The following is a 24,735-nucleotide window of genomic DNA, read 5'->3' as shown; positions in this document are numbered from 1 at the left end:
CCGCCCCTCGCCGTGCCGCGCGGCACCCCGAGCTGAGCGAGAGGCGACGGGGCGCGAGGCGATGCGATGTGACAGCCCGCGATGTGAGCAGCCTGACGCGATGCGACGAACGTGCAAGCGATACTGCAGCAGAGCGTAGCGCAGTCCGTAGTGCCGCCTGTCTCGGGGCGCTCCCGGCTCCGCTGACTGCCCAAATTACTCTGCTCGGGAGGGAGGGAACTCGCCCGACTCGCCGCCGCATCGCCTCTCCTGCCACTCAGCTGCAGCTCCCTGCTCCCCGCCATATGGCTTTCCCAGGGCTCCTCTCCTGCTCTAGCTCCTCGAATTAACCCCGCAGAGGGTCGGGGACAGCCGGGCTTTCTGGACCTGCTCGGTCCCACTCCCATCCAAACCATCCCGCAGTGTGGCCGTGGATTGCATCGTCCCCTCCCCGTGCACACTCGCGGTGCCTCGGTCCCCTCCTGGTCGCTGTCATTATTTACACGTCACGGCGTTTTACTTCTGCTTGGGAGTAATGAAAGAGGTTTCTTTCCCCTGGAATTTAATTTCACGCCTGAGACTTGGTGATTAATTTTCTCCTTTCCCAGCTGCCTGATGGGCCCCTTTGCTTGTAAATTTTGAAATGTGCCACCGAATTTGTGTATTTTGCACCAATTACGTGTCACCTTGAGTAATTCCTCCAGTGCCGTGTTTATCCGTCCCACCAGCTCCTCGGCTGCGTTTCCCCGGGGAGGGGCAGAGCCGCTCAGTGCCAGCTGACGCCGAGGTGGCCCGGCGGTCCCTGTGTCACTGCCGGTCCCCGTGTCACCGTGCACAGGCTCCCCCGGCATCCCCAGGCAGCTCAGACAGCCGTTGGCTCCTCCCTGTTAAAACCAGCTCAGCCTGCTGGCTGCAGGGCAGGAGCCCATCTCCCCTCCTTCTCCGGGTGAGTTTATTCCCTCTCCCACCCCAGACCCGGCGGAGTCCATCCCCACGATGCTAGACAGCTTCCAGTCCCGGGAGGTGAAGGCGGGCCGGCTGGTGGAGCTGCCCTGCATCGCTTCGGGGTACCCCAACCCCGCCATCCGCTGGCTCAAGGACGGGCGCCCGCTGCCCGCCGACGGCCGCTGGGCCAAGCGCATCACGGGGCTGAGCATCAGCGACCTGCGCGTGGAGGACAGCGGGACCTACATCTGCGAGGTCACCAACACCTTCGGGTCTGCAGAGGTCACCGGGACCCTCACGGTCATAGGTGAGTGCCGGCGGCGGGGAGGGCTGCGTCCTGCCGAGCTGTGTAAATCTCCAGCCTCGAGGCCTTTCTAAAGCTGTGTAAATTACAAGCTTTATGTTTCAGCGTGGCGTGGCGCGTGTTGGAGCCCGCCGTCGCGCTACGCAGCATGTCTGATGCGATGCTTGGAGCATTTGGGGGAAGTTTATAATGCTGCAGCCGAGGACGTGCAGACAGCCCCTGATTTACCGCTTTAATCTGGGCCGAGAGAGGGACCTCTGGAAAAGGCAGAGCGATAGCAGGGGATGTAAATTGCTGGATGGCGATATCCTGTTAGGTGCCTCTGTGCTTTGTTTTGCTGATTTACATAAAATAAGCTCCAGCCAAACAGTAAATACCATCTGGGCAGGCCAAATATTTACTGCCTGCTCTGCTCCTGGGGGTTCCTGCTGTCACCAGCAGCCCCGGAGCCGCCCTGGCACGTCCCCGGCTCGGCACTGCCCCATCGCACCGGCCACATCCCCGCTGCGACAGCTGCTTCCAGCCACCCTGCCCCTACACCAGGGCCAACATTAAAGGCTGGGCTGGCAGCACAAGGAAGGGCGAGGAGGCCACCTGCCTTGTTCTACGGTGACATTTTGCATGTAGTCGGGCTGGCACATCCAGGGAAGGAAAGGTGGAAAAGTACACAAAGGATGAGAGCCACGTGGTGCGTGCTGGCCTGCGGCTGCCTGCCCCCACAGCCCGCCACCACCACGCAGCCAACGCCTCTCCTGCTGTCGTCCTCTCTTGCACAGACCCTCTGCGTGTGACCCTCACACCAAAGAAGCTCAAAACGGGCATTGGCAGCACCGTCATCCTCTCTTGTGCCCTCAGCGGGTCCCCCGAGTACGTCATCCGCTGGTACCGCAACACGGAGCTGGTGGTGGTGGATGACTACATCTCCATCCGGGGCATCAGCAACGAGACCCTCCTCATCACGGCCGCCCAGAAGAGCCACTCCGGAGCCTACCAGTGCTTTGCCACCCGCAAGTCCCAGACGGCACAGGACTTCTCCATCATCACGCTGGAGGGTGAGCTGGCTTCCTCGGGGTGGGGGCCAGCTGGGGTGTTTCTCTGCCCCTCGCCAAGCTGCCGCGTCTGCGGTGCTCACCAGGGTGCTTTGTGCATGGATGGAGGAAAGCAAGCACCACTGGGGCAGGCTGCACCCAGCCCCTGGGCTGTGCAAACTGTCTGCAAGCAGCTCGGGGATGCAGGGGCAAGGGCCAAAATCAGGGTCCTGCACTGACCTGTCCGTCCCCTGCCCTGTGCTGAGGAGCTGCCTTCCACGAGCAGGCGGGGTTGCAGGGCTCTGCGTATTTGGACCAGGGATGGGCACTGCTGAGCCTGGCATCCTCTCGAGCCAAAATCTCTTATCAACCAGGTGCGGGGGTGCGGGTGACTGCTGCCGGTGGCTGCCGTGCCCTAACCCCCCTCCCTCTGGGTCCCCCCAGATGGGACCCCCCGCATCGTCTCCTCCTTCAGCGAGAAGGTGGTGAACCCCGGGGAGCAGTTCTCCCTGATGTGTGCCGCCAAGGGCGCGCCCCCCCCGACCGTCACCTGGGCCCTGGACGACGAGCCCATCCCGCGGGACAACGGGCACCGCACCAACCAGTACACCATGTCGGACGGCACCACGGTGAGCCACATGAACGTCACCAGCCCGCAGATCAAGGACGGCGGCGTGTACCGGTGCACCGCGCGGAACTCGGTGGGCAGCGCCGAATACCAAGCGCGAATAAACGTAAGAGGTGCCTGTCTACTTTTAAATATCAGAATAGGACTTTGACTGGGCTTTTGGTTGTGTTCTGTTCCCCGCCAGATCGTTTCTCTCCCCATCCCCCGTCCCCCCCCATTTCCCGGCTGTGCAGGTCTCTGCAGCCCTCTCCTGCCCCGCTCGCCCCCAGCCCTGCCCGTGGCATCCAGCTCCCCTGTGGCTCAGAGCAGGGAGCTGAACGGAGTGCACGGCTATCCTCTGAACCTTGGAGAGCCAGAACAAGGCCTCCAGAGTGGCAATGCCTCCCCGCTGGGGTCTGCTGTCTCCCCTTCCAGCCTTTGGGACTGTGCAGCAAGTGCCTCCCATGAAGGACCCTGGGGAGGAGGTTGGGGTGGTGCAGAAGTGACCTGCACTGGCCAAGAGCCACCTGCTCCTTTTTACCTGCCTGCGATGTGTCCCCCAAACCATCCCCAGACCCCCCACACTGCCCCCAAGCCCCCCACACCACCCCAGTCCCAGCCCCGCTCCCTGGCAGGAAGGTGCCCATGGGCGCAGGGATCCTCAATGCAAGCAACAATGAGGCAGCACGGGAAATCGTGGAAAATGAGCTCGGATTTGTCATGTCTGTGTTTTCTTTGTCTGCTAAAAGCCATGGCCGCGTTAATCACCGCGTGGTTATGGCTGGAGCGTGTTGTTCTGTGCGTTCCAGGGCATTCTCCAAGGCATGGGGCACGGTGTAAGCCTCTGCCCATTCATAACCACCAGTTAAAGCTTCTAGTCTTATAGGTGGGAGCCAGAGTCAAGGTAACATTAAATTATCTACCGAGGAAGAAGCTTGAAGGGCTGTGTTTGTCTGTGTCTCAGGTTTGAAATGGATCTAGTGGCTTTTTGGCTGGAATCCCAGGAGAGTCTGAATTTTGCTGCCACTTACCGCTAAATTTGGAGCAAGTTCATCTCCCAGGCACGAGAAGCAGGAGCAGCGTTCTGAATGAGGACGTTTCATTGTCTTCTTTTCTTCCCCCTCTTCCAGTTCCTGACTGCCTGTCACTAGATAAGATTCAGGCTTTTTTTTTTTTTTTTCCCCTGGAATAATTGAGCAGGTCCCTGTGACAGGCCCGAGAGCAGGCTGCTAATTTCTCTTTCCCTGCTCTTGGCCCCCTCGAGTCCCCTTATTCCCGGGACCCTGGGCGCTGTAGGATCTCAGGAGGGAGCGTGCTTTCACAATGGGGATCTTACCCTGAGCATCTGCTCAGCTGTTATCCTGCCACGCGCTTGGGGCGAGGAGTCGAGATAGGGTTAATCTTGAGATTAGTTTGCTGCTTTACACAATGGCCACGAGAACAATGTAATTGTTGAAGCGTGAAACCTCTCCTTGCAATACTCACCTGCAACACTTCCAGTCCTTCAGGCAGCATGAGAGCCAGCCAGGAGCCGTGGGCTGCCTTGCCTGGCTTTTTGGCACTGCTCGGGGTGCCCACGGGAAGCTCCGAACGGTGCCTTTTAGTGGAGATCAAACACATTGCCAAATGGGATTTGGGCTCCTGGATGGAGCTCTCTGCCAAGGAGATGGCAAAGCACACACAGCTTCCTCCTGAGAGGGGCAGAGCAGCCGGACAGCCGGGGGGTGCTCCCCAGAGGTCTCCTGAAGCTCCCTTGGGAGCCCCGGCTGGACGTGCTCCGGGGCAGGGAGCTCCCAGGCAGCGTTTGACGTCCCTCTGAGGGGCAGCAGCACTCTCAGGCTGGGCTTCCCCAGCAATGAACCCTGTAAATTCAAGCCTAAGCGTGGTGCCTGCAAGACCGGGGGGAGTTTGCTGAAGTTTGGCTGCAGCCAAAGGTCGCAGCCCCCACTTTTGCAGCTCTTCTTTTGTAGGTGTGCGCGAGGGGCTGTCGCTGGAGGCTGCTGCTGGGCAGGCTGGGTCCTGGCTCTGCCGTCACCTCGCTCGCCTGCGCAGCTCGCTCTGCACTAGCAGATCTGTGTGCAAACAAGCCGCCCTTCGGAATTAACCTAGCCTGCCTCTTCCTTCCTCCCCACTATGTAGGTCCCCCGAGCATCCGAGCGATGAAGAACATAACGGCGGTAGCGGGTAGGGACACTTTCATCAACTGCAGGGTGATCGGGTACCCCTATTACTCCATCAAGTGGTACAAGGACTCTTTGCTGCTGCCTGATAACCACCGCCAAGTGGTCTTTGAGAACGGCACCCTCAAGCTGATGGACGTCCAGAAAGGCATGGACGAAGGGGAGTATCTGTGCAGCGTGCTGATCCAGCCCCAGCTCTCCATCAGCCAGAGCGTGCACGTCACGGTGAAAGGTGAGCGGGTGGGGAGTGCCTGGGTCCTGCAGTTCCCTCCCCAGCCCAGGGAGCCCTGTGCTTCCTGCAGAAGCTTGGTCAGCTCTGGCACGTTGTAGGCAGGAGCTGTGAGCCCCTTTCCCACCACCTTCCCACCCAGAACGGCGCAAGGCACAAGCGTGCTCCTAGGGCACCTCCTTCGGGTTGCGTTGGGGCCGTTCCACTCGTGCTTTGGGGAGTGTTGGGGCTGTTCCTGTGGGCAGAGGCAGGGCAGCACCGTGCAAGGTGCTCTGCGTCCAGACACTGGCCGTGATCCCAAGGCACCAAGGAGAGGCAGAGCTGGCTCAGCCCAGCCACCTTGCACCCACCTGCGTGCCTGCTGCTGCCCCGAGCCGCACCAGATCCATTTCTTGTTACACGCAGCGAGCAAGGATTTGCGGTGTAAACACAGCGTATTAAAACATCTAACCTTTGCTCGGATCACCTTCACTGATGTTTTTCTCTGTGTGTTAGCTTTTAAAAAAATAATACTCTCCGTCTTCCAAGCGCACAGAACATCTTAAAAGCTTCTCCAGGCCATCAATTATTCAGCCCCATTGAGGGAGCTATCAGTCCTAATGAATTGAGTCGGATGCATTCCCTCCCAGTGACTTGCTGAGATTGTGTTATGAGCGCGCGGAGCTATCGTATCTCCCATCCTCAGAGTTGTCGGGTCGGCTCTGCCTGTCGCCAGCTCAGTGTTTGCAGTAAATCATTCAGACAAACACAGCCACACTGGGGACAGAGCTGGCCAATTGTCTTTGCCTCCGTCTCACCGGGCCGGGTATTTATGGACTGGATTTTATGCTGATCCCCCTCCCTCCCCTTCCATCCACCATTTTCTTATTAGGAATCAGGTTAGCAAGAGAGAGCATCAAGCTGATTAGAGATGCTACCCCTTGATTAGCTAATGCTCTTCTCCAAGGCTTTGCAGGCGGAAGCGTGGGCTGCAGCTAACCTTAGGGCAGCGCCGAGGGGACCCCACTCCCCTCACACCCCCAGTGCAGGGCACGGCCAGCCTTTGTTCTCCTCACCTTAAACCAAAATCCTCACGGAGGGAGTACCTACAGGGATGTGTGCAAGTGAAGTTGAATTACGTGCTGCTCTTTTGCCAGTTGCTGGAAGGCGGACGCGGGATGCTGAAGTTTATCCATATATTTTGGGAAGCGGCCGCCGTGCAACCCCCCTGAGCCTGGATTTACTGCCTGGGCGAGGGGCCGGTGACAGCCTGAGCAGGGCGAGCACGGTGCCATGCGGTGCTATTTGGGAAGCTCACTGCTCTGGCTGTGTCGGATGTCTTCATCCCAGCTGCAGCACGCAGGCTGGAGATTTACACCCGGCCCTGCCTGCCTGGGTGTTTTTATGGCCACCGGATAAAAGCCCGGGCAGGAAAACTGAGAATGCCCTCGACTACATTCGGAGGCTGCTCCGAGGAGCAGAATAAAGAAATAGAAGTGTGCAGAGCTGGTACGGGCGCCGTAAAGCTTTTAGTGCCACAAGTGCCTGGCGAGCGCACTGCGTGCCACAAGTGAGTTACGCCGCAGGTCTTCCCAAGCAAGCCATAGTAAAAGCTTTACGGCCCCCTCATGTCAGTGCCTGGCCCGATCACACTGTTCAGTTTGATCTCTGTTTCTGCCCCCGTTGGGAAGTCCCTGAGCCTCCGGCCCAGCTGCCAGGTCCCGTGTCCCGGCTCGGAGCATCCCTGCTCCCCAGGGCTTCCCAGGCTGCCTGGGGGTGCTCCTGAGTCCCTTTTCCATGTGTCCTCTGGGGAGCATGATCCCAGCACCCAGCCGAGGTGCCCTGACAGCTCGTTATTCCCACAGACATCTTTGAAGGTTTTAATTGATCACGTGTGGCCTTGGTGCTGTCCTGGGGCTGTCGCACAGCCCTGCCCAGGTGACAGCAGTGGGGATGCCAGCTCAGCCGCTCTGCAGTCGGGCACAGTGTGAGGGATGTGGGGCTCTGCGGCGCTGCTGGGGTGCACTGAGGTGCAGGAGAGCCTGGGAAGTGCTGAAAAAAGAATAATATGTAGCAGGGAATCAATTTGGAAAGGAAGACTTGTGTTAAGCCCTGGTTAAGGGGAGCTGGAACCAGGAGAGCTCTTCTGCCGAGAGGCTGCGTGTGCTGGAAGTGGCCCGTGGGGCGTTTGGAGATGCACAAGCCCGGCCCCACTCTGCAATAGACTGCAGTGCATTCCCAATTAATTATTCATTAATTATGGAAAACGGGCACTGCTGGCTCCATGGCTCCGGCAGCTCAAGCCACGTCACTGCAGCTGGCAGCGGGGCAGGCGGCCGGGCCGGACCCCTGCGCCCACGGGCAGCACCCCGAGGGGGCAGCGAGCAGCCCCCAGCACCTTCTGCTCTGTAGGGCTTCCTGGCCAGGCTTCGGGCCACCCCATTGAGGCCAGCCCCGTTCTGACTCGGCCCTGGAGCCCCCAGCAGCCTGTTCTGAGCACTGGGAGCACTGGAGAGCACTGGTCGAGGTGTGGGTGGAGATGGGGGACGGCGTGCAGGAGTGCGGGGGCGTGCGCGGCGGCGCGGTGAGCCCTTCCCTGCTGGGGCTCCCGCGTCTGTACAAGAGGGCATCTTATTTCTGCCGAGGGGACAATTGGCAGCCTGCTAATTTAATTATGGAGGCTGCGGAAAGAGGATCTCGTCTACCAGGTGCTGAGCCTTGTTAAGCTAATTGTCTCCCTCTCTATGCTTTCTTCCCCCTCCCACATTGCCAGAGATGCTGCGGTTGCCTAATTAAGTTATCAGAAAGATAATGGCTGGTTCTGAATCCAGTGCCTTTAAGAAAAGCATCCATCTAATAACTGCTTTTCTGCGAGCAGATAAATGCTGAGGTGGAATTTCAGCTGGTGTGCGCAGAGGGGGTCGGGGTGGCTGGGCTGAGCGCGGTGGCTCTCCCCGGTGGGTCACATCCTGCTGCCACCCCCTCCTGGAAGCGTTGCTGGCTGCAACAGAAGCCTGCCTCAGTTTCTGGGCAGCAAATGCTTTGGGTGACAGAGCAATGGGTTTGTGAGATGTTGTGGTGACGGCAAGCAGGCTCGCTCCTCCACCAGGCTGTGTCCTGTGGTGAGGTGGGGCCGGTGGGCACTGACCTGCTGTGAGGGCCAGGAGCCAGGACCGGCTGCTTTTCCTCCGTCCCCCTGCCACCAGCCTGTCCCCTCAGGCACGGGCTGCGATGTACAGCGTGCTCTGCCTCTCCCCTCCACAGTCCCTCCTCTGATCCAGCCCTTCGAGTTCCCCCCAGCCTCCATCGGGCAGCTCCTCTACATCCCCTGCGTGGTGTCCTCGGGGGACATGCCCATCCACATCACCTGGCGGAAGGACGGGCACGTCATCCTGTCCGGCTCGGGCGTCACCATCGAGAGCAAAGAGTTCATGAGCTCCCTGCAGATCTCCAGCGTCTCCCTCAAGCACAACGGCAACTACACCTGCATCGCCAGCAACGCCGCCGCCACCGTCAGCCGCGAGCGGCAGCTCATCGTGCGGGGTGAGCACCCCAGGGCTGCCCCCACGTCGGGCTGGGGTGGGTGGGCACCGATGGACGTAGCAGGGGTGGAAGCAGGCAGGGGAACCAGGGCGGCCACGTGCATGCAGGTGGGAGCGACCTGCAAGAAGCTGCTGGGGTTTGGGGCTCTCACAGCCATCTCTGCGCTCTCGTTACCCAGTGCCTCCTCGATTTGTGGTCCAGCCCAACAACCAGGATGGCATTTACGGTAAAGCTGGGGTGCTGAACTGCTCTGTCGATGGGTACCCGCCTCCAAAAGTCATGTGGAAGCACGCAAAAGGTACGTGAGAGGCAACACGGCAGCGTTTGGGGATCTCTGGTCTCTCCGTTTCGGCCTGGCCAGCCCAGCATCGAGCACCACGAACCCCCCTTTTTTGGCTGAGCTCTGATGGCTGCGTGTCTGCGCCCCCTCCTAGGAAGTGGGAACCCGCAGCAGTATCACCCCATCCCGCTGACGGGCCGCATCCAGATCCTCCCCAACAGCTCCCTGCTCATCCGCCACGTGCTGGAGGAGGACATCGGCTACTACCTGTGCCAGGCCAGCAACGGGGTGGGCACGGACATCAGCAAGTCCATGTTTCTCACCGTGAAGAGTAAGTAGCTGTGCTGGGGGGGGCTGGGGCATGGCACGGCTGCAGGGGGGGCTGCAGGGGGTGCCCCCTCCCAGAGCACAGCCCGCTGCACACACAGGGACCGGCCCGGCACTGCCCTGGCACCGCGCAGCCCCTGATCGATGCGGGGCACGGGGGGCATCGATTGCCCTCCTGCAGGGACCGGCTTCCCTTATGCGATTACAAACACTTAGTCCTAAATAAAACCAGGCAATCAATCTACATCATACGGGAGGGAAGGAAATAGCTTCGCTAATTTGACAGGGATGGGCTGGGAAGTGTTGTTAGACACCGTGTTTGAACCGTGCTTATTATTGGATTCCTCTCCCGTTGCTATCAGCAGAATACATAATCGCCAGCTCCTCTTTATTTATTTTGATTGCCGCTGCTCTAAGAGTTCAAGCCTCCAGGAAGAGGGGCTGGAGGGGAGGACAGCCTGGTCCTGCTGGTGCCTGCGGCAGCATCCTCAGGGTGCCAGAGCGGTGCGCTCGGCTCCCCTCCCGGCTGTCCTTACACCTGGATTTGGCTTCTGTTGGCTCCACGCACCCCTTGAGAGCATCAGGCTCTTGCTTTCTTGCTGGCTCCCCATGTTAGATTCATCTTAAAATCATCATTTCCCTAACAAAGAGGGGAGGGATGATGCCGAAGAGGCAGGAGGGAGCTGGAGCTGGCAGCAGGCGCTCCCTTGAATGCCCAAAAAACCCTGGGCACGTGCACAATGCTGCATCACGGCCAGGTCTCGCACCCGGCGCTGGCTGCGAAGAGAAACCCTGCGAGTGGCCAGGGCTACAGCCTCCCCCCTGCAGCCTCCACCCCGCAGCCTCCCCCCTGCAGCTCCCCCCAGCCCAAAGCCCACCGCCCGGCTGCAGCATCCTCTCGCTCCCTCTCGCTCCCTCTCGCTCCGGCGTCTCCCCTCCCCAGCCAGCGTCTACTTTCCTGTGTTTCTTGCGGGGAGGGTTGAGGGGAGCCTTTTCCTCTCCCTGTCAGCTGTTTAATTTATCCCGCTGATTGATGAATTGAAACGAGCGACTTCAAACAACATACTTCAATAAGGCGCAGGTACAAAGTCAAGGCGATTAATCCCGAGTGAGTGTGCAGAAGTCTTGGAGCCTGAACTGTTGCCTTGTCCCTGCTATCTGGTATAATTGCATCCCAGGACAGGTTGCTTGCTGACTTGAATAGCACATAACCTTATTATGCATGTGCTTTTACATTTCCCGGAGACCTCAGCAGCCTTTGAAAAGGTTTGAATGAATAGGTAGACGAAGCGCCACAGCCAATTAAGCATTATATGGGGCTCTTTGTTTTGTTTCATTTTTTTGATTTTTGTTTGTTTAGTGAAATGTCAGGCCAATTAAAGCGAGATCAGCACCGGCTTTCGTCTAAAGCCAGGCCACTGCAGACAGTGTTAAATGAATGTTAATCAGAGCCCAAACCCGCGGTCAGCCGGGGAGAGGGGAGCCCACACCACGCGGGGCAGGAGGTGCAGCCCCCGGCCGCACGGCACGTCCCGGGTGCTGCCGTGCCGGCTCCGCGGGGCTAACCAAGGCAGGCAGGCAATAAATCAGAGGAGCGTGCACAGCCCCACCAGTGCCAGGAGCAGTTAGCTGCTGCTTGTCAGGTGCGTGCCGAGGAGGAAACCGCGGGGCTCTGCGTGCAGATTTAACCCTCGGGGCCCCGGCTGGGCCAGCCTTTTCCTGGGGTGCCATCCCGTGCAGGGCGCACAGCGCTCGGGGGGTGCGCTGGCCCCGGGACCGTGCCATGAAGTTGCTCTGAGCACGGGTGCTTGTCTGGGAGCAGCAACGCCTTGCTGCCGTGCAGGGCTGGCGCGTTCATCCGTGCTGTTGAAGGCAACTTGTTAGCACCAGGTCGGGTGCGCTGCAGAGCAGGAGCTGTGGGGAGCTGGAGGCTGGGAGCAGGGCACGGGAGCGCACAGCCACCCGGGGGGCGGCTCGCTGGCCTGGGCGCAGGTGAGGAGATCACAGCGCGTGATAAATGCCATTTAGCACATGGCTGCGTCGGGAGCAGAGAGTCAGGGATGGAGCGGGTCGGGTCCCTGAGGGCAGTGCAGGCTGAGGGGGGCTCCTCCAGCCTTGGGGGGGCTCGCCGGGCACCGGGCAGGACCGAGGTGCGAGGGCATTTGGTGTCCTCCTGCAGGAGCATAACTGATTGCTTCCATGCAATTTGAATTAATCTCATGCTTCAGGTGAAACTCAGCTAATCAGTGTAGAAAGGAAGCTGAAACGGGTGCAATCAAATTAACATCACAGAGCTGGCTCTAAACAAGAGAGAGGGGGGTGAGGGAGGCAGGAGCAGCCCTTGTCACCGGTGTCACCGTTCTCATTGAGTTGTCACCACCGGGCTGTGAAGCTGCTCCTGCCCCAGCCAGGGTAAGGACAGCAGAGCTTGTGGGGTGCTGACAATTCCCTCGGTGGCCAGGCTCATCTCGCTTATCTCTGCCCAGCAGACAGGACCAGCCTGTTGTTGGGGCTGTGTTAACATGGCCCATGGGCTCGGAGGGGAGCAGCGGGGCAGTGCCGGGGCAGCCGAGCAGGCTGGGAGCAGGGGACGGGATGTCAGACTGTGCAGGAGGGAAGCTGAACTCGAGGGAAGTCATTCTGTGCTGGGGCAGGATGCACAGGCTGGGTTTGGGGTGCTCAGCACCGATCCCACGCACGCCCAGCACCCGGGCTCTGGTGTGCAGGATCCTGCTCATGTGAGGAGGCTGAGGGAGGCTGCTTGAGGTAGAGCTGTGAGCATCCTCCTCCCTTGTTCCTCCTCCCTGCAGCCGGCCCCAGCAGGATGCTCACAGGGCTCAGAGCACCCCGTGGGTCACCGTGGGCATGGAGCATCACCAGCACGGGGTGTGGGGGTGTGCTGGTGGCACGGGGCAGCACTGGGGATGGTGTGCAGGGGACTGCTGCCTCCAAGCCCCGGTCCATGCTGTGTGCACGGCTGGTTGGGGTTTTCTTCGGGTTTGTTTTGCTGCTTCCTCCGCTCTGGGCTACGTGCCGCTCTCCTGGGACCCCGGCAATTGAGGGAAGTTGATATGTTTACATCCAAGGAGATGCTTTTAATCAAACATCAATAAGTGCATTTCAGCGAAGCAGAGCCTGAAACAGAGCTCCTCTCCCGGGGCCACCACGTGCAGGGAAAGGGCTGGCTCCTCCGCAGAGCCCTGGGGAGAGCCGGGTCCGTCCTCTGGCCAAGGGTCCCGGCCTTTGTGCTCCTCTGCATGCTGAGCAGGTCGGGCTCTGCTATTTTCTCCCTTCTCCTGCCCCTCCGTGCCAGCTCGGGGTCCTCGGGGCTGGCCGCGGGCAGGATTTCCACGGGCTCCTGAAGAGCTGTCACGAGGCGGAGGAGTCCCCGCAGCCGGGCTCGTGCCTCGTGCCAGCCACGTGGGCGCACGCCCCGCACCCTGAAAATGCCGGCAGCTCGGGAGGAAAGGTTTCCTCAGCTGCTAATTGAATTACATTGCCACAGAAAGCCGAGAAGTCGTAGCTCATTAGAGCCTCTTGTGTCCCATTATAACAGTGTGTGTTGCCTTTGCGGATTGTCATTATCATATATTACTGCGGGACTCGGCAGCGCTGTTTGTTTATGCATTACATTTTTTTCGGCTTACCCAGGCTGCCCCCGCCCCCAGCCTGTTTTCCTGCTCCGAGGAGCCGTGGTGGTGCCGCCCCACGCTGCCAGCATCCAGCCCCGCTCGCCCACCCAAAGCCCCAGTCCTCCTGGTGGCGATGGCACCCCGCAGGGTGCTGCGCCCGGGTGGGCGGCGGGCACGGCTGGGGGCTCCCCTCCCCTGCTTTGCATCTTCGGGTGAATCTTCGAGGGGGTGGGGGGGAAATTTCTCCGGCATCTGCAATGCAAAAGCTGCCTTGCTGATGTGGAATCGCGCTCTATATTCTGCCCAGGTTTATACGAGTGAATTATGCAAATCTGTGATGGAAAACATTCTTCCTCTCATCCTCGGGAGTGTAAAACCTTAGTCAATAATTCATACCCGCACGTCTCAGACTGGAGGCTTTCTCTTCATTATAGTGTGCGCTTGGTTATTTGTCTTTCACGTTTTATTGTCTACCCCGGTGTAATGCTATGCATTATAAAATTTATCTGCTTCATTATTTTATGATCCTGAGCCGTATAATGCAGCGAAACGATTCCACTTCGGGCTGCGTGGCCTCTCGGTGAGCCCCGCACCCACCGCCTCCCCGCGGGGGTCCGAGGGCTGCGGCCATGCCCACCGGGCGAGCCGAGGGGGTGCTGACCCCCGTCTCCCTCCCGCAGTCCCTGCCATGATCACGTCCCACCCCAACACCACCATCGCCATCAAGGGGCAGAGCAAGGAGCTGAACTGCACGGCGCGGGGCGAGCGGCCCATCATCATCCGCTGGGAGAAGGGCGACACCGTCATCGACCCCGACCGCAACATGCGCTACGCCATCACCACCAAGGACAATGGCGACGAGGTCATCTCCACCCTCAAGGTGAGGGGCTGGGCTGCGGGGGTCCCGAGCATCCTTTCACATCTGGCACAGGGGCAGTTAAGGCAGAAAAGCTGCTTGCAGTGCCTGCGAAGAGCTAAAACCAGCCTCTGTTCTCGTGCTGGGATGGCCCTGAAAATGAAATCCAGTGGGTTACGTTGGCCTTGCATTAAATTTCACCTTCCTGTGCAATGGGATCTGGTTCTAAAGGTGTTGGGCAGCACCAGGGACACCTCAAAGAATAAAAGCTCTGTGCACACCTGAGCAGAGGGTAGGGCTCTGGGGCAACCTGCGCCCACAGGCACAGCTCCCCCAGGGCAGGAGCGGGCTGGGGTCCCTGCAGGAAGATGGGGGCTCGGGGCAGTTGAGGCTGAGCTGGCTCCTTTCTTCTCCCCAAAATATTCCTAGCTGAAACCAGCTGACCGCGGGGACTCCGTCTTCTTCTCCTGTCATGCGATCAACTCGTATGGTGAAGACAGAGGCCTGATCCAGCTCACCGTCCAAGGTACGCAGCCCTGTGCGCTGCCCATCACCAAACCCAGGAGGGCTGCAGGCTGCTGAAGGAATGGGAACTCGCACACAGGGTGTGGGATGTGGCAAAGCTTCACGGGGTCCCGCTGTTCCTGGGGTTTTTCTCTCCCTGTCACCCCGCGCTTTGGCTCCTGACCCCCCCGTGTCTCCCCAAGAGCCCCCTGACCCTCCGGAGCTGGAGATCCGCGAGGTGAAAGCCCGGAGCATGAACTTGCGATGGACACAGCGGTTCGACGGGAACAGCATCATCACCGGCTTCGACATCGAGTACAAGAACAAGTCCGGTAGGTGCTGGTGGACCCCCCTGTGGCCAGGGCTCAGCTGCTCCCTGGGGCCGGGCTGTGCCGGCAGGTGTAGAGCTGGCCCCCCCATCACCCCCGTAAAGGGAATGTTCTGCACCCCGGCTCCTTTGATGAAGAAAGGAGAGACCGGCATTCGTGAAATATGGTAATTTATGTTAGATGGGAGCATTTGAAAGGGAATATTTAAAGAGACAATGTTTGCAAAGAGCCAAACCGCGAGCCACACAACAGCAAGGAGGGGGACGCAGTGTCTCTAGTGGGGGACCCCACTGTGAAAGCCTTTGGGGACTTCAGCACCACCTGCCCGGCACGGCCGGGATGGGACACATCCCTCCTGGTGCCACAGCCCAGGGGATGGCGTTCAGGTGCTGAATCCCCTTTCTTATTTTCCTGTTTTTCTAGATCCCTGGGATTTTAAGCAGTCTACACGCAACATCTCCCCGACCATCAACCAGGCAAACATCGTGGACCTCCACCCCGCCTCGGTGTACAGCATCCGCATGTACTCCTTCAACAAGATCGGCCGCAGCGAGCCCAGCAAGGAGCTCACCATCAGCACGGAGGAAGCAGGTGCGGCTTCGTGTCCTTGACATAAAGCTGGCTGCAGCCGGGCTCTCTTTCGGATGAGTGTTTTTGTGGCAAGGGGCTTCTTTCCCTTCTCAACACCCTCTGTTGGGTCTGTTTATCCCTAGCTCCTGATGGGCCTCCGATGGATGTCACCTTGCAGCCGATGACGTCCCAGAGCATCCAGGTCACCTGGAAGGTGTGTGGGGCTGGGGCACTGCTGGGACTTCCCTTGGCCACGCAGTTTTACGCAGCACAAAGACGCACAAGGGCACGGGGGCAGAAAAAACAGCTCTCCTTCCCCGTGTTGGGCACATTGCCTTGCTGCTTCCCTCATCCTGGGATGGAGCCACGGCAGCCACGTGCCCATGGGGCAGCGCAATCGGTGCTGTGCCAAATGCAGCCCTGGTGCTGGGCACACGGAGCAAACAGGGCTCCTGGTGCAAACCCCATCCCAAGCCCTATGGGGCAGGCTGCTCAGGGACCAGCACATTTCCTTGGAGGTACACGGGCCGGGACAATTTCTGAGACATCATGAAAATTTGAAGGCTGGGCGTGCGCTCGGCTGCATCATGCAGGGTCCGTATTAATCATGTTTGATAACAAGCTAATTATCTCATAGGATATCCACGGGGGGCCATGGGGAAAGAGAGGATAAATATGGAAAAACTGAGACGTTTAGTTGCAAACTGTTCAAGCAAAGATCAATAAAGTTCAGAATCAGATTTATTTTTCAGAAGGTGCATAATGAAAAATAAAATTGATTATAAAGTTAGGACTTCAGAATGAACTGGTAAGTCAATAAATTTAGGGTTCCAGCTTCTCCCCCCTCCTCTCGGGTCCTGAAAAACAGATTAATGAAAAATAAGATTCACTTGAAAGATAAGTCAGTTCATTTTAGGAGTATTTCAGAGAGATGGATGGCGCTGGCTTTGTAACATAAATTTGCAATCAACCCTATTGATTTCTTAATGCTTCAGAGGAATATTGTTAAGATTGATTTAAACCTGGCCTCATGCTTTCCTAAGGCAGCTCGGGGCCGTGCCCTCCTGCTGGGGAGCTTAGGTGGATGGGGAGGGAGGAACTTGGGTCCAGCTCAGCCCATCACCTCCTGCTGGGAACCCTTAGGTGGCCCTAAAGGAGCTGGTGGCACTTTTGTGACTCTTCCTACGTGCCCGAGCAGCCCAGGGCTCTCCGAGGCCATCCTCTGTGTGCCCTGAGCTGTGCCGATGACAAGGAGACCTCGTCCTCCATCCTCTGTATGAGCAGGAGCAGGACTCGCCTCGCCTGCACCTCCCCTCCTGCAGAGCCGTGGCCGTGACACCACCCCGTCTCGTATCCCCAATCCATCAGGCCCCCAAAAAGGAGCTGCAGAACGGGGTGATCCGCGGCTACCAGATCGGGTACCGGGAGAACAGCCCGGGCAGCAACGGGCAGTACAGCATCGTGGAGATGAAGGCCACGGGGGACAGCGAGGTCTACACGCTGGACAACCTGAAGAAGTTCGCCCAGTACGGGGTGGTGGTGCAGGCCTTCAACCGCGCGGGGACGGGGCCGTCGTCCAGCGAGATCAACGCCACCACGCTGGAGGACGGTAAGGCTGCCGGGGACGGCTTCCACCCGGCGGGGTCGTGGGCAGCCTCAGGCGTCTTCAAAACAAGAGGAAAAAGTTTTGCAGCGCGTTTGCTCAGCAGTTTTTCATACTTAATTAAGGCTCTCGTTAGCCTGTCAAACCATGTTCATTTCCTGGCTACATTAGCACTCCTCCTGGGGTATTCAAGGGCCCCTGTTTTAGCAATAGTGTCTTTTCCGTAATTATATTACCTTCATTTTGTTCAAACGGACTATCTGTATTAGTTTATTATACTCGGTCCCTAATTACATGGTGCTTATATTTTTACACCTAAGTAATATGAAACAATAATCATTTTCAAAGAGGATCGTTACGGTGATGCATTATCATTTAAACGCTCATAAAAATTAGAGTTACCTCTTATGGGGCAATGGGAGCTAATTACCATTAGCATCCAGCCAGCTCTCCCGCTCGCCCCTTGCTGGGAAGTGCAGCGTGTCCCAGTAGCCCCAGTCCCTGGGGTCCCAGTGGCTGCACGGGTCTGGAAGGAGCAAGGTGCCTGTTGGAGGCAGGATCCGTGCTAGGGGCTTGGGGAGAAGGGCAATGGGGCTGGGGCCAGGGGTCCCATGGAGAGCCAAGGTGCTGGGGAGCCTGGTGGGTGTATACAGGGTGGCTCGGACACGGGGCAAAGCTCCTGGAGGTGAGCACAAGGGAGAGGTGCCGGCATCATCCTCCTGCTGACCGCCCCCTCCTCAGTCCCCAGCCAGCCCCCCGAGAACGTGCGGGCCATCTCCATCACGTCGGACGTGGCCGTCATCTCCTGGTCGGAGCCCCCGCGCAGCACCCTCAACGGCGTGCTCAAGGGCTACCGGGTCATCTTCTGGTCCCTCTACATGGACGGAGGTGAGTGCCCCCGGGGCACGGGGCAGCACGCGGGGGGTGGCGGTGCGGGGCTGACGGGCGCTGTCCCCGCAGAGTGGGGCGAGATGCAGAACATCACGACCACGCGGGAGCGAGTGGAGCTGCGGGGCATGGAGAAGTTCACCAACTACAGCGTGCAGGTGCTGGCGTACACCCAGGCCGGTGACGGGGTCCGCAGCAGCGTGCTCTACATCCAGACCAAGGAGGACAGTGAGTGGCACTGCCCCTGGGGCTTTCCCCCGGTATCCCGGGAATGGGATCGCAGCTGGGGAGCTGCAGTGGGATCCAGGGCTGCACGGCTCCCCAAAAACCCCTGGCACGCAGGGAGGTGGCACAGCTGCTGTGCCTGGGGCAGGCAGGTGTGCACGTGCACCCCCCTGTTCCCTGCCTGATGAACCAGAGCTTTATGTGTTAGTTAGATGGGAGAATATCAAGCTGTAGGAGCCACTGGCTAGGAATAAAGAGAAGAGCTCTGCAGCCCCTGGAGCCAGGCTCCTCCATCCTTTTCTTCCTGCTGGCTGTGCAAAAGGCCTGACCCCAAGGCTCATCCCATGCTCGGCAGAGCTGCTGCCACTTACCCCAGCCCAGGGTGTCCCCCGACAGCTCCTGCACCCACCGCTGCCCCTTGCAGCCCCCCAGCCCCAGCCCCCAGCACCGTGGGTGCTGCCTCCAGGGCTGGCGCGTGCGCGCCCCGCTCAGTGGGCAGTGGGTTTATGGCTCGGATGCGCTGCCAGGGCCCTTGCTCTGTCTTTTGACCACCGCAGGCTGCAATCTGCCAGAGGTTCTGCGGGCAGACATATGCTGTGGGGCTGATTAGGCCGATAGGCTCGCTGTAATCCAGGCACAAGGCGCCAAAGGGCCAGCGAGCCTGCGGAGGGCCGGGTGCGCCCGCGAGTGGGTGCTGGCGAGGGGCGCGCAGGAACGGCTGTGGGTGTGCAGGGAAACCCTGGTGCACAGCCATGGCACGACATTTCCCTTTTTATTTATTTTTTTTCTTTTCCTTAAGTGCAGATATTTAAATATTTACACCCCTGCCTGCCCTACTTTAATGCCATTATCTCCATAGCAGAGCAGCCCCTGCCCAGGAGCCGCCCGGGGAAGCAGCAGCTGCTGGGGCAGCGCAGCTGGGCAGGGGAAGGCTGAGGCCGGGCACTTAGCGGATTAAGGAGCCAGACACCAGAAGCCAATCACTGCTTCTAAACCCGGGCTGCAATTAACCCAACGGCCTTCACATGGGCAGGGGGCCAGAGCCACCCGTGGAGAGGTGGCCCTGACCCAGGACCGGCCGCGTCGTCCTGCAGGCAGGGGGGTTGCAAGGGGCCCCCGGGTCCCTCCTGTGGCCCCAGCTTTGCTCCTTCAGTTCCAGGTCCCCCGGCTGGCATCAAGGCCGTGCCATCCTCAGCCAGCAGCGTGGTGGTCTCCTGGCTGCCCCCGGCCAAGCCCAACGGCATCATCCGCAAGTACACCATCTTCTGCTCCAGCCCCGGCTCGGGGCAGCCGGTGAGGGCACGGGGATGGGGATGGGGACGGGGACGGGGCTGGGGCCGTGCCCTGGTGTCCTGGGCAAACGTGGGGCTCCTGGCAGGAGGCAGGAATAGGATTGCAGGGACCTGCCCCAGGTGCTGCAAGGGGGATGGTGCAGGTGGGGCCGTGCCTCCAGCCTGTGGCAGCTCAGGGGGGTCTGGGCAAAGGCCCCCGCGGGTGCTCTGTTAGTCCCATCAACTCTCTCTCACCTCCTGCCAGCATTTCCCCCACTCCTCACTCACTCCAGAAGGGGAAACGTGCAAGCAGCTGACCAAAAATAAAATAGAAATTAAACCTGGTCCCATCCCTCCTTCGCGAGGGAGAGGTTGATGGGAGGTCTGCAGACTGGTGCTTATCAAAAGCTCCTTCTCAAACTCATTTCACTATCAGAGCCTCTGGTTTCCAGGGCAACATAATCTTTTCATCAAAGCAACTGGTAAAACCGCTGGGATCCGATATTGTTTTCTTGGCATCTTGTCAAAACTGTCATTTGGCTAAAAAAAATTATGTATACTATACAATATTCATATAGGTGTCTGCTTGTGGGGTACGTTTACATCCACGGGCCCCACAAGGGTGCGCGGCTGCCTGCGTGCGGCCGTGTTTGCACACAGAGGGAACGCATCCACGCACCCCGAGCAGCAGCTCCTTTGGGGTCCAGCCCCTGTCCCCCTGCCTCATGCCGACAGGTCCGGGACAGCAGGATGGGGCTCTTGGGGTGCTTCTTCCCCCCGTGGCGTGGTTTGGGCAGGGAGATGTGGCCCCGATGCAACGCAGACCGGCAGGGTTTATGCACCACCTCGTCATGGGGCTGGGAGCCAGCCCGTGCCAGGGGAACCCCCACGGGGCAGGGACAGTCGCTGTGTTGGCTGCGGGTGATGCTGAGACAACCCCCTGGGGGATTTTGGGGACCGCCTCACCGCTGTCCCCCCTGCAGAGGGGTTTGTCTGCCCGGCCGGGGCCTGCCCCGTGCCCCGCTGCAGCCCGGGGCAGCCTCACGTCCCTGGAACAAACCACGGTGCTGCAGCCATCTGCTCCTCGCGCTCCGGCCTGGGCTCCCTGGAGAAATGACGACACCAGCCGGCTTGCACGGGCATTGAGGAACGCCGAGCGGGGCCGAACGGCTCCTGGGGAGCAAAGCCCAGCACCTGCAGGAGAGCCGGGTGGGAGGGAGGGTGCCCGGGGACCTCCTTCGCCCTCTGCCAGGCGATGGGAGCGAGGGCTCAGCCTGCTGGCGGTGGGGCTGTGCTGGTACCAGTGCCGTGGGGATGCTGGGGGTGCCGGCAGCCGGCCCACGAACAGCTTTTCCCCGCTGACAGCCCCGGAGCTGCTGAGGCAGTTTTCCCCGGGCTGGCTGTGCTGAGGGCGATGCAGCCGAGGCTCTAACAGCGGCTGTGCCCCCTCCTGCCCCCCTCGCAGGCCCCCAGCGAGTACGAGACCAGCCCAGACCAGCTCTTCTACCGCATCGCCCACCTGAACCGCGGGCAGCAGTACATGCTCTGGGTGGCCGCCGTCACCTCCGCCGGCCGCGGCAACATCAGCGAGAAGGTCACCATCGAGCCTGCCGGGAAAGGTACGGGGGGGGACGGGGACCCTACAAGAGGCTGTGCCTGGCAAAGGGGACACGCTGGGGTCACCGGCTCGCTGTGGGGACGAGCGTCCTGGCCCCACGCAGAGGCTTGTCCCCGGGTGTCCCCTGCCCTGGCAGTGATTTGGGGCTGAGCTCTCGGTACAAGCAGCCCGGGGTCCGCCAGGCTGAGCTCCTCCTTGCCCCCCAGCCCCGGCCAAGATCATCTCGTTCGGAGGCACGGTCACCACCCCCTGGATGAAGGACGTGAGGCTGCCCTGCAATTCGGTGGGGGAGCCCGTCCCCGCCATCAAGTGGACCAAGGACAGGTACCGAGTGCCGGGCAGCCCCGGCACAGCGCGGGACAGGGAGCGGTGCCGGGTGCCCCGTGCCCGTCCCGTGCCGGGGTGACACGCGCTGTCCCCTCCCGGCAGCGAGGACTCTGCCATCCCCGTGACGGTGGACGGCCACCGGCTGATCCAGGCGAACGGCACGCTGGTGCTGCGCTCGGTGAAGGCCGAGGACTCCGGCTACTACACCTGCACCGCCACCAACACCTGGGGCTTCGACACCATCATCATCAACCTGCTGGTGCAAGGTGAGGGGCGCCGGCGGGGCGCGGCGCCGGCTGCGGCGGAGGGAGAGGATTTGGGGCAGGTGCTCACGGGTGTTTGTGCCGTCCCCAGTGCCCCCGGACCAGCCGCGCCTGACCGTGTCCAAGACCTCGGCCTCGTCCATCACGCTGGCCTGGATCCCTGGGGACAACGGGGGCAGCTCCATCCGAGGTAGGTAATAACGAAGGGCACATCACTAATTGCTCAGGTGCTGGTGGCCAGGGCCAGCCCCAGTGGTGGCTCCGTGGCTCCCAGCGCTGGGGTGGATCCGAACCCTCCAGAGCAGGATTTGTGCCCCGTGTCTGCCGTCCCTGGGAGGCTGGGGGCTTCAGGAGGGCTCCAGGACCATCCCTGCTTTGCAGAGCCTCCTTTCTGCTCTGATTCATCTAATGAATTATACTTTGAAACAGCTGCACACCGAGGGGGGAGCAGGGAGAGGGGAAGGAGACCTCGCTTACAATTAATTAAAAGCATGAAAGTAATTACAAGCAAATCTCCCCAGCCAGCAGCCTTTCACTCCAACGGACTCTGTTGATAAATTTGGTTATAATTGGATTAGAAATATTAAAAACATGCTGCATCTACTAAAAAAATAAATACCAGGTGGCAGGCACCGGGGGTGCCGGGTGCTGCGGGGTGCCTGGGTGGGCGTCCGCGGGGCTGGGAAAATGTGAGTGGGGGCACGGAGCCCTTGGGGCAGCCCCAGGTACACCCATCCTGTGCTCACGGGGTGCCTGAGCTCAGGCAGGTGCAGAGAGGCCCCGGAGCAGTGCACAGCACTGGGTTTGGCTCCTGACGCACACACAGCAGCACAAAGCCCGCTGCTGCCTGCTATTTTTGCTGGAGAACTGGCAAAAAAAAAAAAAAAAAAGCAAAAATGGCCAAATTCGGTGATGCAGCACGGAATTTGGGGATTTTTTGCATAGCCAAAAAGGTCAGAGCAGTCGAAGCCGTGGTTCCCACAGCAACAGGATTGGGCCCAGTATGTGCCTGCTGCAGGGCATCTGCGTCCTGGCTCTGCGGGTGTCCCTATGCCCAATGCTGGTGCCAGGCACGCATCCAGCACCGGGTGAGCGCGTCTGTGCTGTGCTGGCGTGCTGGGCACTGCGGCACCGTGTCCCAGCTGCCCTGCACACACATCTGCCTCTCCCTGGGAAAGCCCAGAGAGCCACTACCAGGCGTCTTGTTGCCGGCAGCGTAACAGGTTTGTTCATCTAGGCCAGGGTGTGCTTCCTAATACTCTTAATCATGTGGAGGGAGGCGGCGTTCGATGACAGAAGCAACTTCCTAGCAGCTTCCCAAGGGAGCTAGTTAATTCTGCCTTTCCCTTTATAGCCTCGCACCAATCAATCACGGTTCGCACTCCCCGTGCGCCCGTGCACAAACAAGTAATTGGTGCCGTGCTGGCGGTGCTGGGTACGGGCACAGAGCACGAGCTGCTCCCTGCAGCCCCTCGCACCGGGCAGAGGAGCTGCCCCCAGCCTGGGGACGGGGATGGGGACAGGGATGGGGACGGGGCTCTCCGGGAGGGTGCAGGCACTGCAGGAGCTCGGTGCTGTCCCCATGCCGTGGCTGCAGGCAGCATCCCCATTGTTCCCCCCCAGGCTTCGTGCTCCAGTACTCGGTGGACAACAGCGAGGAGTGGAAGGACGTCTTCATCAGCTCCTCGGAGCGCTCCTTCAAGCTGGAGAGCCTCAAGTGCGGCACCTGGTACAAGGTGAAGCTGGCGGCCAAGAACAGCGTGGGGGCTGGCCGCATCAGCGAGATCATCGAGGCCAAGACCCACGGCAGGGGTGAGCTCTGCTTCTGCTTCTGCTCTGCTTCTTCCTCTGCAGTTTTTGGCTTTATATTTTTGTCCTGGTGTAAAAAGCAGGGGACGGGGGTGCCGGCAGAAGGGGGATGCCACCTCCCCATCTCCGTGGCGGCACGCTGACGGTTCCTCTCCTGCAGAGCCCTCCTTCAGCAAGGACCAGCACCTCTTCACCCACATCAACTCCACGCACGCCAGGCTGAACCTGCAGGGCTGGAGCAGCGGGGGCTGCCCCATCACCGCCATCGTCCTGGAGTACCGGCCCAAGGGCAACTGGGGCTGGCAGAGCCTGCGCACCAACAGCTCCGGGGAGCTCTTCCTGACCGAGCTGCGCGAGGCCACCTGGTACGAGCTGCGCATGAAGGCCTGCAACAGCGCCGGCTGCGGCAACGAGAGCACGCAGTTCGCCACGCTGGATTACGATGGCAGTGAGTGGGGGGCCGGGCCGGGGGCCGTGCTGCCCGGGGGGGACACGCCAGGAGTGCTGGCTGCCCACCCGCCTCCGTTCCAGGCACCATCCCGCCCATCAAGTCGGCCCAAGGAGAGGGGGATGATGTGAAGAAGCTCTTCACCATCGCCTGTCCTGTCATCCTGGCCACGCTGGGGGTGGCCCTGCTCTTCATCATCCGCAAGAAGAGGAAGGAGAAGCGGCTGAAGCGGCTGCGAGGTGAGGGGCACCGAGCTCAGGGGCACTGCCCGCAGGACGGGGCCCCAGACCTGTGTACATCTATACCAACGTGTTACAGCTGAGGACTCAAAAAGCTCCCTTTTTTCCCAACCCTCCTTTTTTTTCTTTCCCTTCCCCACAGATGCCAAGAGCCTGGCAGAAATGCTGATCAGGTGGGTCCCGTTCACAGCCTGTTGGCAGCCCTGGGCTGTGCGTAAAGCCCCGCTGGGAGCCCAGCTGGCTGCTCGCAGGGCGCTGGGGGGGGCCGGAGGGGTGCAGGGGCTGGGGAAGAGCCGCTGAGCCCGTGCCAGGCTCGAGCCACAGGGGCTCTCCCCAGTAATCGCCGGGTCTGCGTCCCCTCTTACCTCGCAGCAAGAACAACCGCAGCTTCGACACGCCGGTGAAGGGCCCCCCGCAGGGCCCCCGCCTGCACATCGACATCCCCCGCGTGCAGCTGCTCATCGAGGACAAGGAGGGCATCAAGCAGCTGGGTAAGCTCCCTGCCCTCCCTGCCCTCAGCAGCACCTGGCTGCGGAGGGACGAGAGCTGGGGGTGGGCACAGCCTGCCCCATCCCTGCACTGTCCCCTTGGCACGGCCCCGTGGGTCTGGGGGCAGATCTGGGGAGGCTCTGGGGCACAGGAGGTGCCCCTCAGCAGCTGGGGAATGCCTTGTGTGAGCTGGGAAGGGGCTGGCAGGGAGCTACGACAAACACCTCGCTACGGAAAGAGCTCTGAGCTGCTGCTGCTTCCCG

General features: G+C 60.3%; 1 protein-coding gene across 4 annotated transcripts in view; it reads left to right on the top strand.

The window, feature by feature from the left end:
- The window catches only part of DSCAML1 (DS cell adhesion molecule like 1), a 98,296-nt gene that overhangs the window by 70,061 nt on the left and 3,500 nt on the right, over positions 1-24,735 (top strand). For 3 of the 4 annotated variants that reach the window (XM_084495545.1, XM_084495544.1, XM_084495543.1), the window contains exons 5-29: positions 953-1,231; positions 2,005-2,280; positions 2,701-2,997; positions 5,003-5,275; positions 8,516-8,794; positions 8,973-9,092; positions 9,229-9,405; positions 13,714-13,913; positions 14,319-14,415; positions 14,597-14,725; positions 15,146-15,313; positions 15,436-15,506; positions 16,661-16,901; positions 17,637-17,783; positions 17,856-18,011; positions 19,162-19,301; positions 20,745-20,898; positions 21,104-21,221; positions 21,327-21,490; positions 21,579-21,677; positions 23,111-23,299; positions 23,457-23,744; positions 23,828-23,983; positions 24,126-24,156; positions 24,356-24,474. In XM_084495545.1, the coding sequence (XP_084351671.1) occupies positions 953-1,231; positions 2,005-2,280; positions 2,701-2,997; positions 5,003-5,275; positions 8,516-8,794; positions 8,973-9,092; positions 9,229-9,405; positions 13,714-13,913; positions 14,319-14,415; positions 14,597-14,725; positions 15,146-15,313; positions 15,436-15,506; positions 16,661-16,901; positions 17,637-17,783; positions 17,856-18,011; positions 19,162-19,301; positions 20,745-20,898; positions 21,104-21,221; positions 21,327-21,490; positions 21,579-21,677; positions 23,111-23,299; positions 23,457-23,744; positions 23,828-23,983; positions 24,126-24,156; positions 24,356-24,474 (4,368 nt within the window). Of the gene's footprint in view, positions 1-952; positions 1,232-2,004; positions 2,281-2,700; positions 2,998-5,002; positions 5,276-8,515; positions 8,795-8,972; positions 9,093-9,228; positions 9,406-13,713; positions 13,914-14,318; positions 14,416-14,596; positions 14,726-15,145; positions 15,314-15,435; positions 15,507-16,660; positions 16,902-17,636; positions 17,784-17,855; positions 18,012-19,161; positions 19,302-20,744; positions 20,899-21,103; positions 21,222-21,326; positions 21,491-21,578; positions 21,678-23,110; positions 23,300-23,456; positions 23,745-23,827; positions 23,984-24,125; positions 24,157-24,355; positions 24,475-24,735 lie in introns of those variants that run through there. The other variant, XM_084495546.1, reaches the window with a different exon arrangement.

This window comes from Aythya ferina (genome assembly GCF_964211825.1).
Source record: "Aythya ferina genome assembly, chromosome: 22".
Classification (NCBI taxonomy): domain Eukaryota; kingdom Metazoa; phylum Chordata; class Aves; order Anseriformes; family Anatidae; genus Aythya; species Aythya ferina.
The sequence above is the reverse complement of the archived record's forward strand: the minus strand, read 5'-3'. Positions and strand labels throughout refer to the sequence as shown.